This window comes from Vanellus vanellus (genome assembly GCF_965231255.1).
Source record: "Vanellus vanellus genome assembly, chromosome: 4".
In the NCBI taxonomy this organism is placed as follows: Eukaryota; Metazoa; Chordata; class Aves; order Charadriiformes; family Charadriidae; genus Vanellus; species Vanellus vanellus.
In genome coordinates, this window is record NC_138909.1 from 8784494 (window position 1) to 8804024 (window position 19531).

Sequence of the window (19531 nt, forward strand, 5' to 3'; positions counted from 1 at the left end):
TATAGAATTAACATTAAAAGGAATAGATACAGAGAAGCTACTAAAGGAGTTTAAATGGTAGTATTAAGGCTCAAAATAAATTAATTTCTTTGCCTTTAAATTATTACTTCCAAAAGCTATTAGCAAAGCAATGTGGTATACAACAAATCAGTGGAGTACCAGGGTTGAAATTACTAATGTCAAGGGAATGCAAGAACCAAAAGTTAGCATTTACAAACAACAATTAAAACATTTTGACTGAGCAAATAAAGTGTTTCATGCCTTCATTAGTCATAAAGTCAGGAAATGTAGGGGAGGGAAAGCAATTAAAAAAAAAAAAAAGCTATCAGCAATGTAGAAGGAATTGGTACTTCTGACCTGCAGCAGAATGGGTATAAATGACATGATTAAAATTCATTTACTTGCTATATATAATGTTTATTAACTCACAACTCAATATGATCGACAACTACCCTTTGTTACCTAGGTTTTCATTCCCTAGTTCCTGCTTGGGGGAGAGGGGCTGGTCCCCACAGCTGACAGAAGCTTCTGGAAAGTTCTGGAGGTCTCTGGAAGCAGCTGTGGGAGGGCAGCACTCCCTGGGAGGGATCCAGGTAATGGCGCCATTTCCGGGCCCAGCCGCCCCTCACAGCCGGGTAACGGTGGGGGACAGAGCAGGGCTCAGCTCCTGGGTACCCTGAGAGCATCAACTTTTGAGGGAAAAGAAGCCAGTTTGGTGCCCGCTGTCCCTGTGCTTTTCAGGAAGAAGAGGAAATGTCCGGGTGGTGCCGTGCGTCATGTTGGCTCTGTGGGGCAAGGACTTCTGTGGCCCCATGTCTCCTTCGGGAAGGATCTGCTGGCCTGCGGTGTGGTGGCCGCCATCTCCAAGATGGCAGCTATGCCCCTGGTGGTGAGGGAGAAGGTGTTGCTGCAGGTGCAGGCCGCCTCCAAGCAGAACTGGGCGGATCGGCAGTACAAGGGGATGGCGGACTGCTTGGTGCGCGTCCCCAGGGAGACCAGTAGGGACGCTGGGCCTTGTCCCCTCTTTCCCAAACCTTGCAAAAAACAAAAGCTTTTTGAAACACCTTTGAAGCGATGGCAATGGATCCTCCATCGTAGACCACGGGCATTCAGAGGGGTGCGGGTACTGGTGGAGGAGGTGGTGAGGAGGGGGTTGCGGCTGGGTACACCCCTACAGGATTTTTTGGGGTTTATTTGGTAGTGGCGAGGTCATGCTCGTTGGTTATTTGCGGACAGCGTGAAATACCCTGAACCTTTTCCTTGTGACAGTTTTACAAAAGCAGCGTTTATTTGGCATCCTCGCGTTAACGCATAGGAAAGCATGATCAAAGTGAGAAATGAAAACGCAGTTTTGAGTTTTCTTTGTCTTGGCGAGGCTTTGCCTTTCATCCACGGGAACACAAGAAAATTAAGAATTCTGAATGAAGAGCGTGGCTATGCATTACAGAAATGACTTTGTTGTCACTGCTTAGCAAAAAGTCTAACGTGCCCAGCCAGTCCAATGTGGACATCCTCACGTTTATTTTTTCTTTCTCATGATCCACGTAAAACTTGCTTGTGCACTATCTCCTTAGCTCCGTTTAGCTTCTTACGCATTTATCTTAGTGTCCAACGGGATCCTTTCTTTAATTTAGAAGACGAATATCATTACAAAAGTCGTTTGAAATTTCTGATACCCGTATAAGCCGTTGGTCATTGCTTTAATATGGAGTGTGAGCACCCCCTATGGAAGGGAAAATGCATAGGCAGGCTTCTTCAGGAAAAGAGTTGCACGGTTCTGTGAAATATTCTTCCATTCTGCAGTTTGTGGACTGCAGTTTACATAGGTATCCCTCGTCTTAGAAATGTACGAAGTAAGGACGTTGAAATGTTACCTGTTTCTCAGCATTATTCATGTTTCACTTGGCAGTTTTACATTTTCTTGTGCTAACAAGGAACACACACATCTGTTGGTAAGTGTCAGAATAAATCCAGATTTTCAATACCAAATGCTTGAAAAATAAAGGACCTGCAAAGGAATATCTTTGGCCTTTGTTACAGCTCATACCAGAGTAGATACAATAGAAGGAATATTGTATGATGTACTCGGTGTAGTATAAACTTTGGAAATGTTATTTTAAAGATCCATTTCTTTTTCTGTAGGCTTTTTCAGCTTTTGGCGTGGCAATTTGGCAACTGTTATGCGGTATTTCCCAACACAGGCTCTAAACTTTGCTTTTAAGTACACAAACAAACAGATTTTCATGTCCAAAGTGGATGAAGAAAAACAGGTAAATAATCTCTTGCATACTAGTTCTGCTTAATAAACAAACTAGATCCAGCCAAGAGCTGTGCAATTCTTTCTCTCACCATGGTTGGTACTTAGTGGTGACATAGTGATAAGATTTTGTAATGAGTTTATTTTATAACAAGAGGAGAACAGTGAGCATGGCTTACTCTGGAGCATATTGTTAAGGTAATGAAATCTGGGGTTTGATCTTTAATGATTAATAACTTTGTGAGGTGCATGTAAATAACTGCTTATAACTGTAGTCAGAATTGCCAAAGTTTTGTTCAGGGCGTAATTATTTTGGAGTTAACTGATGCAAGTATTAGGATGTATCTTAAAAATTTTGGACTTGGACAAACACCTATGTTTCTGGGCCAATTATGTTAAGATTGCATTAACCTGTACTCTGTTCTCAAAAACTTTTATGTTCGTAATTTCACTCACGTGAAATGACAGCTGCTTTCATTCTAATGGGTTAAGTTCTTGGGTTGCATCATTAAGCAGGAGTCTCTCACTTTAATTTTTTTCACATTATTTTCTTGATCATCATTAGGATGTGTCAGAAAACTTGCAAATAGGAAAGTGCATATGACTGCTGATAGATAAGTAATACTTCCCACTGAAAACTGATTTCTTGCTACATGTAAAGCTAGAAACATACCTATGAATAGTTAAAGCATTTTAAGAACTTAGTTTTGTACAGTGCACTAGAAGAGCAACAGTTTTAGGTTATCGCTCAAAAAGGCAATTAAACATCTGGGCTGCGCTGCCTTACCTTGCAATTTTGTGTACTTGGGAGAAGTCCCTTAACTTGGACAGACTCTTGAAAGACACAGAGGTCTACACCCATGGAATTAATTGAAAGAAATCTTGGTCTTGGAATGTGAAATGTTGACATTGGCATTTGACAACTTACATAAAAATCATTCATATCAGCAGAATGGAACATAAGTTCTTCGTATCTAATTTGTTTCATGTGAAAATAGCTGGAAAATCTACTTTATTTGTGTCTGTCTCATGTTATCTGTTTTAGGATTTCTTTGGTTAGGTTTTGATAATTTAAACAAAAATCCAATGTTCTGTGCTTTCTCTTGTTGACAGTTTTTTCCTGCAGTGCCAGAAACTTTCCTTGCCACAGGCTTTTCTGGTGGTGCTGACCAGGAGGAATGCTGTCAGTCATGAAAGTCTGATTAATCATCTCCTTGTATTGCATGCAAATTCTTAAGCAGTCCTTTTTCAATTACAGTCATTTTGTATGTAAAGAGTTTAAGGTTGCTGTTTTCTTTCTTTTCTTAAAGTAGAAAAAGGAAAACATGCATGATGTAAATAACACAGTGTTTATAGTTCTTCCAATCTCCTTTCCGTCTCCTAGAAGTGTTTCCAGATGGCTTACATGTGTATGAGCTTGTGACTCAAATTTTAGAAACATTCCATGAATAGCACTCAGGATTAATTTCTTTAGAAGTATAGTATTTAGCAAAGTAGCGTATTCATGGTTGAAGCTTAGAGTCTTTGGGTGCTTTCTTACATGTTTTGTGCAGGATAGGAAATGGGGAATACAATGTGGTTACATGCATTAGTTTTTGCTTAGCGGGATTACCTTTAAAAAAAATAATTACTAAAACCTTTAGATTGTAAAGTGCAAAGGAACTTCTGTTAAAGAAGACAGGGTATATCTATGTGCCATACACTTGGTACTGACGGTAATACTGGCACAATCAAACATCTTCAGACTGCAGCTGCCCCCTCTCCTGCTTGCTACTACAACTAGCAGCAGTTTATGCAGCAACACGAGCTAGGGCAGGTTGCAAAGCTTTCTGTACAACTTAATAAAATATTAGGGCACTTAAGCTATGCTGGACTCCATACTACTACAGCTACAGTGTTGCTGATACTAAGCCAGCAAATAAAAAGTGATTTTGAGTACATCTACATGTACATCACTAGATGTACCTGTGCTCTGTCAGATATCACCACCTAAAAATGTTATGTAAAGTGTTTCTTGTATTGTGATTAGGTTTTTCTTGTTTGGTAAACAGTATGGGCCACAGTGAAAGTAAGTACGTTGATTTTTATGTTTCCCCGTTCCCGTATCATGGAGAGTTGATGCACAATTGTTGTATCAGGGGGATTCACAGGCTGATTGTTACGGAGGACTGGGGGATGGTAGATGAGAAAGGTGTTATCTGCTATCTGGGTCACAAGAGCACCACATAATTCAAAAGTTAGAAAAGAAAATAACTTAAATATATTTTAATAAATTTAAGAATAGCCAGGGAATCTTTACAAGTGGAAATGTTTAAATACCCTAGTACAGGTCTTACTCTGAGACCGGCATGTTTCTTCATTATTTTGTAAATAAGACAATGTTTTAGATAGATTTTAATCCTCATGCTTTCAAGTTTCATTTAGTATCTACAACAAAGGTCAGTATTACAGTATTGTAATACTGTATTTTCATAACTGCATATGGCAATTTTTTTATTTCAGTTCTGGAAATGGTTTTTGGCAAACCTGGCTTCTGCTGGAGCAGCAGAAGCAACATCCATGTGTGTAGAGTACCCATTAGACTTCATACAAACTCATTCAGCTGCTGATACTGGGAAGGTAGTCAAATCTCTTAAATGGCAGTTCCAGTTTTATCTGATGTGCCTCAGGTTTCTTATATTTACTTCGTTTCAGAGGTAGACCAATATCCAACAGCAGTAGAATTCTGTTACTTAAAAATTTACCATTGTACAATTACAAACTTAAAAATATTAAGAAACGTAAGATCTTTGTTGAAAAGGAGAGGATGAAGGTGAGTGAAAGAGGATTCTTTGGAAATAGTGCTAATGGTAGTGACCATCCTTGTTCTACATCAAGAATATCAACTGAAGATTTTTGGGTAGAATATATCCCTAGATGTATGTTTCATTCATTCAAATAGATAAAATTAATTTCCCGAACACAGTGTCTGGAAGGCGTTGCAGCAGAGAGGAAGAAATACATGCTTTCTGTATTGTTGTTGGCTTTCCTGATTTGCCGCAATGGGACAAGTTAACTCTGGTTACTGTCTGCTGTGCAGGGTTGTCCCAGGAATTGGCAACTTGACTCTAACTATTGCTTTCTGTGCCCTGTACTCGGGACAAATTAATATTTTCATGATATCTTCAGGATAAGGAGGTGCACAGCTTGAAGATCTTCCTTCAAAGATCTGTTTATTGCTTGCTGTTTTTTCACCTGTAGGGAATCCTAAGAGCTTGGGAGTAGTTACTTGCGGAATGTGGAAATAGATGAAGATCTACAGGTATAAAAAGTGGATATTTTAACTTTGTCACAGCTTGTGGCTAGTGTTCCGCTATAAGGAAAGGCTGAAATGAGTGACACTTCTAATAAATTTGAGTATGAATGTGTGGGGAGGAAGTGAAAGCATAGTACTATGTAGAAAAAATTCTTTTCAGAGAGAGGGTAAGAGAATTCATACATAAGCACTCTGCTGAATGGGGACAAAATTGGAATGGAAGTTATTTGACCTGAAAGTGTTTCAGCAACTGGATACTACTATCTGTTTGAACAAACTGTGTTCATCCATCCACGTGTCTCAATTTCTTCTTTATGCTTTGTTCATAAGTGGAGGAAACAACGATCTACTATGTTTTTCATAAAATTTTGATAATGATAAATGTTTCAGTCACGCAGAGTAGTTTGTACTGAAGAGAAGGGCTTCTGTGGAGCATAACAATGTCCACAAATTTCTTTTCTATTAGATGCCGCTGAGCAACAGAGCCAGGGACTTCGTGACTGCACTATTAAAATTGCAAAGAAGGATGGAAGGTGTCCTTGCCCATGGCGAGGGGGTTGGAACTAGATGATCTGTAAGGTGCCTTCCAACCTAAACCATTCTACGATTGGATGGACTTCCTGGCCTGCACAAAGGTTTTTGTGTTTCAGTACAGGGAATTATTGTATACGGAGCCTCCTATTTTGGATGTTAGGATACCATTGAGGTAGCTTTTACAAACAAAAATGCACATTTTCAGTCGTTCTCATGATATTTTAAATATTTATTATGAACTAATGAGGTGGTTAGTTACAGCTTTTATATTTACAGTTATTTGTGCTCAATCGAGTATATTACTGAAGAGCCAAGTATTTTTACAGTAGGATTAACAACAGAAATCATCAAAATTATACTTGATATTGACATACTTTACACAGAATGTGTAGAGGCCTCCATTTCTGTTTTATTTTGCAGGGTTTATTGCCAAATTCACAACAACTTTATTCATTCTTTCCTTTTTCATTGCTTAAGTTGTGACTCTGTTCTCAGGAATGCTATCTTATCTTTTTGACACTGTCAGGAGATGCATGATGATGCAGGTACAGTCTAGCTTGCAGTCCTTTTCTGAAAATTACTTAATGGATTTTTGAAGTTTGATGTGCTAATTGAAGCGCTGTATAGCCTTACAGCAGGCAAGACTCTTCAGAAAAAAAGTGGAAACATCTCCAGAAAGACAAGAAAAAAAATAAAATAATACTATTGTGGGAGCCTGGTAAAAGTTGGCAGCTTGGTGAGAGCTTTTAGTAGAAAAACAGAATCTGTTGTCTTTTTCCTACTCAGAATCCAGATATTTAAAGACAGGTTTGTGGGTAGAATAATATCCTTTATTAGCCCAGCTAATGCAGTGAGAAAAATAGTCTTTGTGGCACACAGCTGTTCTTCAGGTGCGAGGTAGAATCCGTAATCTTCAAAGCTCAGCACAAACTGAGAATTATTTCTTAGCATATGATGGGTATCATAGTGTATTATTAGTAATTAATGCTGGATCTCGTTGCTAGCTATTAGGTAATTTTACTAGGTAGTTCAGTAGCATTTGAAGTACATAGCAAGAATTTACATTATTATATGAAGATCATCCTCAAACACGAAATGAAAACAACACAAAACTGCTCTTGAAAAATCAGGACCTTGTTCCCTGCATCCCTGAGGAAGTTTTGCCAGCTGGTAATAGAAAGGACTTGTTAGTTCCAAAGAAGTGTCTCTACATTTTGTTTCAAGAGTATCCTTTTCTCACAGTATTCCAGAAAGTCAAAAGAAAATCAGAATAAATGTTGGAGTAGAATTTGCTTGGGTGCTTTCAAAAAATCCCAGGGGATACTTAGATTCTTAGGTAATGCCTGCCTACCTCTGGTAACCTGTCCTAAATAACAGAAATCCTTGAAGCTTACAGTGGGCAAGCACCATTAGCACTACTGACTTCTTCCTTTCAGACTAAATATGATTTCACTGTCTTCGGATTCTGGTGTATCTGCTTAATCAGCAGTAGATCTACAGTTAATGCTGTCTTTATTCCCAAGTACTGTGCTCTTTGAGACTTTACCAAAAAATTGCCTGTATTTCTGGCAATTAACTTACCACTAGGATAGAGAATAGTATCAAGATTAAAAACATAAATTATAATCATATGCAATGAGGTAATGGGTTTATTAGCACAGAAGAGGATGAGAATGAGAGAACGTATATATGTCGTGGATGTATAAATATATTCATGTGGTGTCCTTGTTTCATTCAAGTAGCTTTGAAGCTTCAGGTACAAATAAAGCTAAATAGTATGATTTTCATCAGTTTCTTATCAGGATGCTTACTCTGATCCAAGGGGAAACCCTGAATTAAATCTATCACCTTTTAATTCTTCAGTTAAATTGTATTTGTCAGATGGGATAACTTTTTGAAATGATGAGCACAGTACAGTTACTGCTTTCAGCAAAGTTGATTTCTGTCAGCTAAGCAGTAATAACTATTACCAAATATCCTTTCATTTGCATATACTCATGTCAATTCAAACAGAAATATTTTAAATGCTTTTTTAGCTATGTTACTATGCTTATTTAATTGATTCATGTGAATATTTATCACAGATGTATTTCCTACATTTATTATGGTCAGGAAATCGATAGTGACCTCCTACCTTGATTCCTAACAGAAGATGTAACAACATGTAACCCTGTCTTCATCAGAAAATTCAAACATCACTTCATTAGCTGCAGAGTATATCACAAAGGCAAGATTATCCTTCTGCTATTCTTGAGAGTCTAGAACCTCACCTGGGTATTGCAGGTCTTTTTTCCAGTAGAATTTCATCTAAAGATAGGGATTTGGGGATTAATCTCACCAGAAAAAGGGCACTCGTTTTTTGCTAGTGAAGACAAAAAACAGTGTCAGTTCCTAATACAGTCCTCAAATCCTGAAGAGACTGCAGTTGCAAAACAGGAATTGTTTGACAGTTCACCAAGCCCGTCTACAAAAAATGGCTTTGTCAGAGCTGGGGTGTTACTCAGTGTATCTGAGGGATGGGCTGTCGTCATCATGCTGAGTTCCACAGTGGGCGAGAGTATTTCCCAAGTGCTCCGCTGTGCAGAGAATGGCTACACAACATTCCTCTGGGCTGTCTCTACTCCACTCAAAACTTAAAGGAGTTGGCGTGATTTTCAGCCACACTGCACTTGGAAAAAGCTGAAGGGAAAGTTGAGTACTTCAGCTCTGACTCGTACATCCTTTATTTCCTATACCAGTAAGCACTTGAAGCAAGTTTTTGTGAACATGGTGCTGAGGTCTCTAACAAATCCTCCTTTTTGCTTTGTTTTCATTTGTCAAGCAAACTAATGCTCAGACAGGAGGTGGGCTAGGTGAACACTGGATTGCGCTCTTTCTTAGCCTTCCTACGTTTTTACATTATCATGCTAGTCAAGACCTTAACATTTATAGAGGACTCTATTGATTACAAATGAACTGAAATCTACTTGGTATGAAAATATTTCAGTGGTACTAAAGAAGGGGGAAAAAAATGAGCCATGGAAGTTTTAATAGCATTGAAACAATTCAGAGCACCCTTAGGACTGGAGTGACCTCATTTAATTCCTAAGCTTTCTACTTGCCCAGTAAAGCTTAAAAGAAGCATCAGAAGAAGGATCACAGCCTTTCTAAATTTAGCTATTGGAACAAGCCAGCAGAGCATTACATCAGATAAATATTTATTAGTTAAAAGATCATTCCTTTGCAGTAAATGAAACATAAGGAAAAAGTTCCTTAGTGTTCTTCACTAAAGAAAGACAAATTTTACTGGCCATATAAGTTTCTTTCTCAGTGCAGCGCAATAATGATTTGTCCTTATTTTGTGTGCAGCACAGGGAGACGGAATGTCAAGATAAAGGAACCGTTGACTGCTTTATGAAAACACATGAGCCAGAGGGGCTTAATGCTTTCTGCCATGGAGTATTCTCCAATATCCTCCATGGAACAGGAGGAGCCTTAGTACTAGTTCTCTGACAAAATTAAGGACATTTTTAACCTCAATGTTTCAGAGAGTTGAAGATCTGGTTAAAATAGTGAGTGAACATCTATTTTGTTTGAACAGTGTTCATGAATTCTCATTGTTTGCATAGCCTATTTTTAGTTTAAATGTTATACAAACAATACTTTAAAGAAATTATTTCGATGTTTTTGTGACTAAGCATGTACTAAATGAAATAATTTGTTTCAGGGAACTAAAGACTACCGTTTACATTTCATTCAAGAAATTAATCCAAGAAACCTCTTGTTTCAAATTCTCAATGTTTCAGTTTTATTCATACTAAATGTTACACATCTTGACTTTTAAGTTACGCCATGTACCTGAATATATTTTGGTAACAGCTGCTTCCTCAGTCTGTCAGCAGTGCCTGGTGTAAGTACGTGTACTTACCAGCCTGCCTACAGCTTCTACAGTAAAAGGAAAACCTGTTTCTAGCCTGTTTATATGCTTTCATGGTATTTCAAACCACAGATCAAGACAGCAGCCACTAAAAATCAGATGTGATCCACAGGCCAAGAACAGGAAAGACTCGGACACCACCAATTCCCAGACTGCTGCAGTGACAGCAGGTGATGGGGGAGATATGCTCAGGCAAGTTTGTGGCTAATCTGACTTGAATTTTGTTCATACTTGCAGATTGGGCAATCAGTGTGACACTGAAGCACACAAACAGGACTTTCATAAAATGCTGTAAGAGTTTGGCTTGTCCTGCTTACAATCTCATCTCCAACTCATTAACAGTCTTACTCTTGACACAGCAAATACAGAGAACGTTGGCACTTTCTCATCGCTGTTGTGGATGTCTACACACGTCTGCGATCCTGACTGCAACTTGGAACCAGCTGCTGGAAACAACACGGCAGCGGCAGCACGAGGACGTGAGATCCGAGATGCAAGACATGCCCACCCCTCTGCAGAGGTGGCTTGTCGCGTGGCTGCAAGGTTGCCCAATTTCTTCTGGGCCTGGCTCTGTGGCATCGCCTGGCTCCACAGGAGTATTTGCGTATCGTCTTTTGGTCCAGGGTGTCTCCAGTCAGGAGGGGGCCTCAGGCGGAGCTGGGGAAAGGGGGATACTGCAACACCTTGAATCACCCACAGCTGGTTCCATAACAGGGACTGAAACAGCTGAGCAGAGCCCCGAGCCGGGATGTGTCTCCCTGGCCACTGATGGCAGGGGGGCTGCACCCCCTTTGCCTTCCCCCTCCTGACACCAGCAAGAAAAACAAGGTGGTTAATTGCTTGTATTAATAAATAGCAGTTGTGTTACAAATAACTCTGTTTAACAGTGGCTTCTCGGGCTTCAGGAGATTTTGGAAGGAAAAGGCATCTGCTGCCTTCCCTGGGAGAATCCTGGTTGTTCAGCAGGCGGTTGAATCGGTAACACGGGGAGAAAATCACTGCTCTGGACAGGGACGCCAAGCTGGTTTAGCACTTATTTTTAGTCTCTCCCATGGAACAAAGCCATGGAGCGCAACGTCACGTGCTGCGTCACGACGATGTCACAGGGCTGGGGGAAATTGAGAAGTCATTTTTAGGAGCAAATAAATACTGAATGGCGCTTTGCCAGCCTGTCGGTGTAGTTTGTAGAGTTCCAGTACTCCATATTTAAAATGACACCATAGAAACCAGGAGAGATACTCGGTTTTTCAGACCTCTTCGAGGACAAGTGTATTAATTGGCCTAATCACCGCCCAGCGCTAATTGCCCTGGATTGCTATAATCACATTAAATTACATCCTGTTGTAACCAACTTTTTATACGGAACCGCGCCCATCTGCGCCTCTCCCTGCCGGCTCCTTTAAGAGGGGGGAAGGGCGTGGCCCGCGGCGGCTCTGACGTGTGGGTAACGTTCTGACGTTCTAGATAACGCCATCTTCCCTCCCCTTTCCAGATCTTTCTGGAAGGCGCGGCGCCCGCAGCCGGCTCGGCCCGAGCCCTGCCGGAAAGTGCCGAAGCCGCCGCCGGCGCCTGGCGGGTTCCCCGCCAGCGGGCGCAGCGCGCCTGCGCAGAGGAGAGCAGCCGCCGGTTGGTGGCCGGTGCTCCGCAGTGGGGGAAGAGACGGGCGAGGAGCCGGGTTCCCGCAGCAGCAGCAATAGCAGCAGCCCAGACGGTCGCCGCTGATAGTCGCAGGCCGGCGGGAAGCACCAAGCGCAGCCATGTCCGTGGTTGGCATCGACCTCGGCTTCCTCAACTGCTATATCGGTGTGGCGCGGAGCGGCGGTATCGAGACCATCGCCAACGAGTACAGCGACCGCTGCACCCCGTGAGTACCGGCCGCTCGGACCCCTTCACGGCGCTTCACCTCGCCGCCGCACCGGCGAGCACAGCCGCCCTCTCTTCCTTCTCCCTCTCCTCCTCCCCGGCAGCCTGCGTGCTGGGTTCCCCGGGGCGGGCGGCTCCCCGTAGGGCCTTCTCCAAGGCCCCGGCCCGGCCGCTGCTCAGGCTCCCTCGGCGGCAGCGGCGCGGAGTTCTGCCGGCCGGCGCCCGGACACCGGCCGGCGGCCGAGGCCTGGCGCTCGTTCTCTGGCCGGCCGAGTGCCTCCGTCTCGGGAACACGAGAAACGTTTTTCGAGTAGGAGCCGAAACGCGTGTGGTGGGGCAGGAGGCTCTCCGGGAAGCGCCTGGGGACACCCCCACCCCCAGCTTTTGACTCTCCTGCGTCCTTGAAATAGGGCGCCGTGCGGGATGTGCCGCGCGGCTCCGCAGGCACAACGAGGGGCTTTTTTCCGTCCTTGTACCGCTTTGATTTGGTGTAGTAAAGATCTCTGTTCAGCGCGTGTGTTTCCCCAACTCTCGAGGGGTTGGTAGGGCTTGAAACGTTTTCATTAACAATTTGAGGATGGAGCGGTGGTGAGACGGAGGAGGAGGTTGATTCACCAGGGAAACAGGGAAGTGGCGCGATGAGTTTCCCTCTTCTCAGACCTGTTCGTACTTGCACGGCGCTGCATCTGCTGGCCGTGGAACGGCGAGGTCCTGCAGGGAAGGGGGGGCAGCGGGCACCGGCCGTGATGATGGGATACGCAAGAGTAGGTGGAGATTCTTCTCTGTTTCTATGGGATACATCTAGGACTTTCAGAGCTCCATCTGTGCGGATTTTGAAGGAGGATTCAGGAATTCATATAGTACTCATAAAAATCGGCGTTTGGATGCTGCTTCCTGTTATAAAAGGAATTTGTAGCCAACAGCGGAAAGCTGTCTCTGCTCTGTGAGGCCGTAGTAACTTTAGCATTGTTATCTCTTTGATCTCAGAGAAACACAAGTTTTGGGTTACTTTCTAAAAAGATTTTTAAAAGTACAAAGAAGTTAAGTGCTAAAATGTGTACTGTCTGTATTAACGGGAGCGTTCTTTAAAGTTCTTTTTATTACTTATAAAAATATACTTCTCGTGGTAACTTTCAAGAAGGCATTATCCTTGCACGTACTTTGAGAACTGAAATTCTGGGACCTTTCAAATTCTGTGCGAGGAATCCACTGAAATTGTCCAGAGAATTCTTAGGCAGCTGCAGTTTCCTTCCCCCATCTGGTGAAGAGCACTTCCAGTTCTTAGCTGTTCTTGGAGTGCGTTCTTTTCAGGTAGACTTCACATAGGTTTCCCTGCATGTAATATATTTCACATCAAGGTCTGAGTAACTGTACTTTCAAGATATTTGCAAAGTGATTACGAAAGGGGTTTAAACCAGTTAGCAAGAGAGCATCTGGAGTGCACAGATACTTAAGGCAGTAGTTATCTCACTTAAAGTGATGTTTTTCCTGGCTTTTTCTTCTCTTTCTCCAAAATGTAATGTAGGAGAACATGAAGAACTCCCTTTCTAATACTATAGTGTTGAGGCAAACCAAGAAAGTCAATAGAAATATACGAGGTTTGTTACTGTTATGGAAGTTTATCACAGTAACTAAACCTTCCTTCAAACAGGGTTTGAGTGATGTAGGCAGATCTGACTCTTAAATCATCAAAACTTTTCTGCTTATTATACATAGCAACACAGTAAATGAACTTGTTATTTACACGTTCTTATAGAGGCGCTTACATCATTTAGATACTTGAAGTTACTTAACATTGATTGACTATGTCCCAGATACTTGGGACTTACTCCCAGAAATACAAAGTTTTAATGTTTGTTGTGTCTGTGTAGTGAGGTATAAAAATATCTGAGATAGCTCTAGACAAGCTAGTAAACTTTCGTGGGCAGTATGTTCTTAAGCCATGTAAAGATACTGGGTTAGGTCCTAAAGATAAGACAGTCCTGGCTGTGCTGTACAGCACAGGGCTAATTGCTCTTTCTGGGCAAGGCTAATTAGTGCAGCCAGCTTCCAGTTTTGGAGCTGGTTCAGGTATCTGTGCAGTACCACTATGAACAGTACGGCGTTAGTGTAAGCACACTTCGGTGCTACAGGCAAAAGCAATGTAGACTTATGAAAGATCTGTATTATCACAATTTAGTACAACAGTCAAGTCGTAAATCCAGTGTCCCAGTTGTTAAAAACTTGGGTGATCCTTTATTAATATTCTTTGCCTAAAACCTACATCCTGCAATGTAAAGCATGAGATTGTTAGTGTTTGTAAAATGCGTATCATCTTTGAAGCCTTAGCACAAGTATTTTGGAAAGAAAGGAAAAAGATTCTGCCATTAAGCCATCGTTTCAGTAGAACTTGTACTTTTTAAGGCTTTTGGTCTTAGCATCTCTTTGAGTGTTAACTGACACTTGGCTTTTTCTGAACTGGGAAGTCCAGCAGGTCTGCTGTACATATTTCTAGTGAGCCAGGCTTCTTAAACTCATGCCGAATGGCCCTTTCGGGTGCTGTGCCTCACCACTGTGGTTTTGTGGAAAAACAGTTGATTGTTGATAGCTCATAATTTTCTAGTAACTTTTTTCAGACCATGTGTAATTAGTGCAATCACAAACTGTAATTAAAATGATGAGGTAGTGTCTTCTTCAAAACAATGTGTGGAAAGGATTGAAGCATCCTTCTGGTGAAGAGTTTCTACCTTTAGAAAAGGCTGTGGAGTGTTCAAAAGCTCCCTTCAAAGCAGGCTGAGGGTAGCAATGGGGGAGACAGTTCAGTTGCCGCACTTGTTGTATCCTGTGGGAGATGTGCTTCCTAAAGGGCTGTCTTAGATAAAACTGAAGTGTTTGGAGCCAAAAAGAGCACGTTTTATTTTTTGACATCTCCGCTTGTCAGCGGAGGGGGAGAGAAACCATCCATCTCCTTGTGCTAGAACTGAGTAGTTAAAGTAAACCATGGCTGGAACTCAGGTGGGCAAAGTAGCTTCTGACCTGATGCTTCATGCTCTGCATAGGGGTATTTGCAAGTAATGCTGTCTGTCAACAGAGTCAAATTCCAACACAGAAAAGGTGTGATATAAATCTTGTAAACCATTTGCATCCTTTCTGAATTACTCTTTTATCCGACGCTTCTTAGTTATTATAAAGTATAATTGGAAACTGTAGTGTTAAGCAACATGAAAAATTGTAAAAGCTGTTGGTGAAAACTGAACTACATCTTTGAAAATGTAGGGCAATGCATTGTCTGCAGCAGTTGCATCTGGTTTTGCATGTTCAGTGTGGTGTTACAGCAGAAGAGGTTGCTACCTAATACTATCAAATTACATACAGTGCCCTCATTGTAGTGGTGATGGAGAGGAGGCAGGAAGCAATTGACTATAGTGACCTTTATGCATTCATTAAGCAATTAAATTTGAACCGTATGAAGTCTGGATTGTATCTGTTAGTTCCTAGTGAATGGTTTTAGCCAGATCAGTTCCCTTTTGGGGACAGAGTTCTAGTTCAAATCTGTAAAGTGAAGTTCTGGCGTTAGTAACTTCAAAAAAAAAAAAAAAGTTTCCAGAGGCAGTAAGTAGTGAGGAGGCCAGATGGTGGCTGGGGACCTGGGGCAGCCTTTGCTAGAGCCAAGAGGTGAGGCTGAGAGGGGTGCTCAGTGTAAGCCTGCGAAGAAGCAAGCTGCAGGGGGCTGTGGACTACTCTGGAGCTTCCCAAGCCAAGCCCTTTGTGGTGGGGAGCTGTTCCCAGACATCTCCCTCCCCTTCTGCTTGTTTGCAGTGTGTACCTGGTAGTCCTCAGCCATGGGAAGTACTCAGCAGTTTGTAGGACTGGGCTGTTTGGCTGCCTTGGGCATAGGTGGGTTTTTATTGTTGTGTTATGGTTATTGTTGCTAATGGCTTTTACAGTGTGATGTACTGTCAGACTTTAGGGTTGTTGAGTTGAGAGAAGCTGTCTGGTAAATTTCAGGTTTTTAAATCCAAGTTTCACAGGATCCTTTGGTTATAAGCTGTGACCCAAAAGTAGCCATCAATTCCTTACCTTCATGATAAGATCTATAGAACACATAAGCTTCTAAAGAATTCCTTAAATGCAGTTGTTATGAAAACAATTGTGGTTGCTTGCAGTTTTCTAAACTAATTTGCAAAGAACAAAATAACTAGAATTCCACTGCAAGTTCTGGTGCTTCATGCAATAATGCTGTTAAATACCACAACGATATTCTGCTACTTCAATTTTTGTGGGTGTTTTAAAGTACCATGGAAATATTTTATGATATTTTCTTTTAAAGCTGACTTTATTTTTGTTTTCTGTTTTTACTTAGAGCATGTATATCTTTAGGATCCAAGACCCGTGCCATTGGGAATGCAGCAAAGAGCCAGGTAAATGGATCAAAAGCTCTCGTATTACTTACCTGATTTGTTTCCTGTTGAACTGTGGGAAGAAAAGTAATTAATAAACTTGGTATTTTTCTGTTTTAAAGTAAATTTTCTACAATAAGTGTACATTTCACACTTACAGTTACTGCTTCAACAGTATATTCCCTGTATTAAAATAGAAACAGTGTTTCTGCATTGTTTTGTCATTGAGAGTAAAAAATGGGAAGAAACATAAAACCTTGTTTCTTTTCCAGTAAAGTATTAGTTTTTTCTTGTTTACTCGTGAGAGCAAGAATAGAGTTCATAATTAAATCTGCATCGGGGGTGTGGAGGAATACTGTGCTTACACTTTAGAAAGTTGAAACTGAAGTTGAACCATGGAAGTTTGGTATAGATAATAGTGGTTGCTTATAATGCAAAATGAACACATCTTATTAATTTTCTATCTCAATTTGGAACTTTGAACAGAAGCAAAATTTCTCTAATCCTCTGTAAATTCACTTCCAACCTAGGACAACCTTCCTTTGGAAGGAAAATTTGTAAATAGCCAGTGTGAATCTACAAATTTAAAATAGATCATGTCTTGCCCACTTTCTTTGCATCCATCCATTGTGTTAGCATGCTGAGGCCTTCTTTCCCCTCAGTGTAGAATGTGGGTAACTGGAAATTTGCCTGGTGGGTATAAAGGTAACAGAGCCCACCAGTAATACCATGAGCAGTCAGTGTATGCAGAGGCTGTATCGCTTTCATTCTGAGAAACTTTACACGTTTTATCTTGAGCTTAACCCCTGAACTTTGTTGGTGAGGTGTTCTGTCAGTACTCTTCCCAGCTATCGAGTTTGCTATTTAGACTAGTAAACTAGACGAGTTTATTTTGGAGAAGGTTACCCTGGAGTAATTTCTTTTAATAGCTTAAATATTGCGCTTGTTAGGATTTGGTTGTTCCAGTCCCTTCTTTACTTAAAAGTCTGTCCTTAAAGTAATTAGGTTGAAATACTGATGAGAGAATAAGTGTAGGGAGGCTTTATGTCCAGATGGGATCTGAATTAAAGGAGAACTTTACAGGAAGTGAAATGCCTTAATTTGTTGGAGCTTCATTTAAAGTTAATGTAGGTAATAACTTAATTTGTGCCTGCAGACAGTCATTACAACAATATGTAATATGATCTCAAATATGGCATACTATATCAGAGAGCTCACCTAAAATAAAAGGTACGGTGAAAATTGATGGCAGTAAGCTAATGGATATTAAAGAGGGAAATAAATTTGAATTTTTTTCATGGAGACCATAGATTAAAAAACAGATGCTTCTTTCTCGCCCCCAACCCTTTGCTTCCCAGTAAATGGGTGGGGCTTGACGTGGGTCTTCAATGCGTGCATTAAGCCCAACATAACATGAGTTTCTTTCTGGATGGTCTTCTATAGTCTGCATGTCGTGGGTAATTAAAAGTAAAATATTTTTTCCACAGATTGTCACAAATGTAAAAAATACATTACATGGCTTCAAAAAGCTGCATGGACGAGCATTTGAGGATCCTCACATACAAGCTGAAAGGGCCAAGCTTCCCTATGAACTGCAAAAGATGCCTAATGGTTCTGTAGGAGTAAAGGTGAGATAAAGCTCTGTGCAGAATATCTTTAGTGGTAGAGATGAGCACTTGGACCTTTGTCCCTTAACTTTGTACTTGAATTGACTTTTGTTTTCTTGAAGAAAACTCTAAATATATTCTTACTCATTTTGAAAAGAAATGTCAGGTGACTGACACCTTTTATTTTTTACAGAGCCTGCCTTAGCATAGTTTTGCTATGTTTCTCATTTTTCCTTGTAATTCAGTAGCTTCTTTAAGTGTTCAGGAAGATCTAGAGTACTTACTCTGTATTTCGCACTCATGTCTTTTAGTAATAACATTGTGTAAAAATGATATTGCATTGTCTCCCATACAGGTGTGCTATAAAACGTTAATAGCTGTCACCCTAAAAGAGATTCTGTTTCATTCACGTTCAATAAAATTGAGTGTAATAAATCTGCTGTTACCAAGAGATGAAAAACATTTTATTCCCTGCAGTAACATCTGCTCAAGTATCGTACTTTCTCAGAGATGTCTGTTGAGGTTTCTCACAATTGTATGAGCTTTTTGTAGTCACATTAGTAGCTTTTCACCTTACCTTACTAGATCTGCCTTCAAATACTTATAATTACAGTGTGTGACTAGTAGTCTCATTTGAATTTAGATCTTGCAGACATGCAGAGACCAAATTTCAGGAAAACAAGATGAGGTTCTGAAGATGTAATCCGAACAAGTTATTTTTAATTCGATTCGAAACTAAATTGGTGGAAGCTGCTCTTCTCAAAGTTCAGGCTTCAGTCTCTGAATGTGTCTGTCTTTTAGCATTTTAGTTTGGATCAGGAGTGCACTTCCGAAGCAACTCTCCCAATTGTCCTCACTTAGTCCACTTGAGTTGCTTTCTGGCAGGGCTTTATACCACACGCAGTGAGTTTCTTTTGTTCTATATACCTGCTCCTGTCATACTAATTGCCGGTGTGTTTCCTGAGCGGGGCAGGGCGGTTAGAATTGCCTCATTTGCCCCTTCCCCGCCTCATGTGCTTGAGTGACCCTTGCAGGAAGCAAATATTCCTTGTGTTTGCTCCAACATCCTTGGGTTTAGCTCATGTTAGGACAAGTGTGATTCTATGTTCATTATGTATTTTTTGGTTGGGTTTTTTTATTAAAACCCCAGAAAACCCTTTGAGATAATGCAGGTGTTACAATTTTTAACTAAACTGGACTGTTACGATTTGTTGTAGGTAGCACAAATTCATAGCATCAGTTAATACAGAGAGTTATTTGTGTCCTGCATCTGGTGTTAGACTTGGGTCTTATTGCTCAAAATTACAAAAAATGTCTGAAAAGCTGAGATGATCTATTACAGAATTGCAATTCTCTATTTCAGGTGAGATACCTAGATGAAGAGAGACTGTTTGCAATTGAACAGATTACAGGAATGTTATTGGCCAAACTTAAAGAGACTTCAGAAAGTGCTTTGAAGAAACCAGTGGCAGACTGTGTGATTTCAGTAAGTTGTAATATATTGATTAGAATCTTTCTATAGCTAACTTTATGTAAGCTAGTACTATTTATGTTATGGTGCTAATGGTAAGAGATACAAGTAGTGGATAGAAATCGCATCACCCCAGAAATGAGCCTTTACTATAGACTTTTCCAACTGAGAATGCTTTTGTAATCATGTGTGAGAAGAGAAATTTGTTA

At 40.9% G+C, this 19531-nt stretch overlaps 2 protein-coding genes across 3 annotated transcripts in view; both read left to right on the forward strand.

Moving 5' to 3' along the window:
- Window positions 1–868: 868 nt before the first annotated feature.
- Window positions 869–9621, forward strand: SLC25A31 (solute carrier family 25 member 31; the record flags this gene model as incomplete). The annotated part of the gene is given in 10 exon segments (XM_082482447.1): window positions 869–998; window positions 2143–2270; window positions 4760–4876; window positions 6154–6243; window positions 6247–6258; window positions 6507–6525; window positions 6528–6559; window positions 6563–6631; window positions 9435–9574; window positions 9576–9621. Coding segments are annotated over 10 exon segments (783 nt in total).
- A 2018-nt stretch (window positions 9622–11639) lies between these two features.
- HSPA4L (heat shock protein family A (Hsp70) member 4 like) overlaps window positions 11640–19531 on the forward strand; it is a 28435-nt gene continuing 20543 nt past the window's right edge. For both annotated transcript variants that reach the window (XM_082481993.1, XM_082481994.1), the window contains exons 1-4: window positions 11640–11866; window positions 16208–16265; window positions 17732–17872; window positions 19215–19337. In XM_082481993.1, coding sequence (XP_082338119.1) covers window positions 11760–11866; window positions 16208–16265; window positions 17732–17872; window positions 19215–19337 — 429 coding nt within the window. In that variant the 5' untranslated portion in view covers window positions 11640–11759. The remainder of the gene's footprint in view (window positions 11867–16207; window positions 16266–17731; window positions 17873–19214; window positions 19338–19531) is intronic.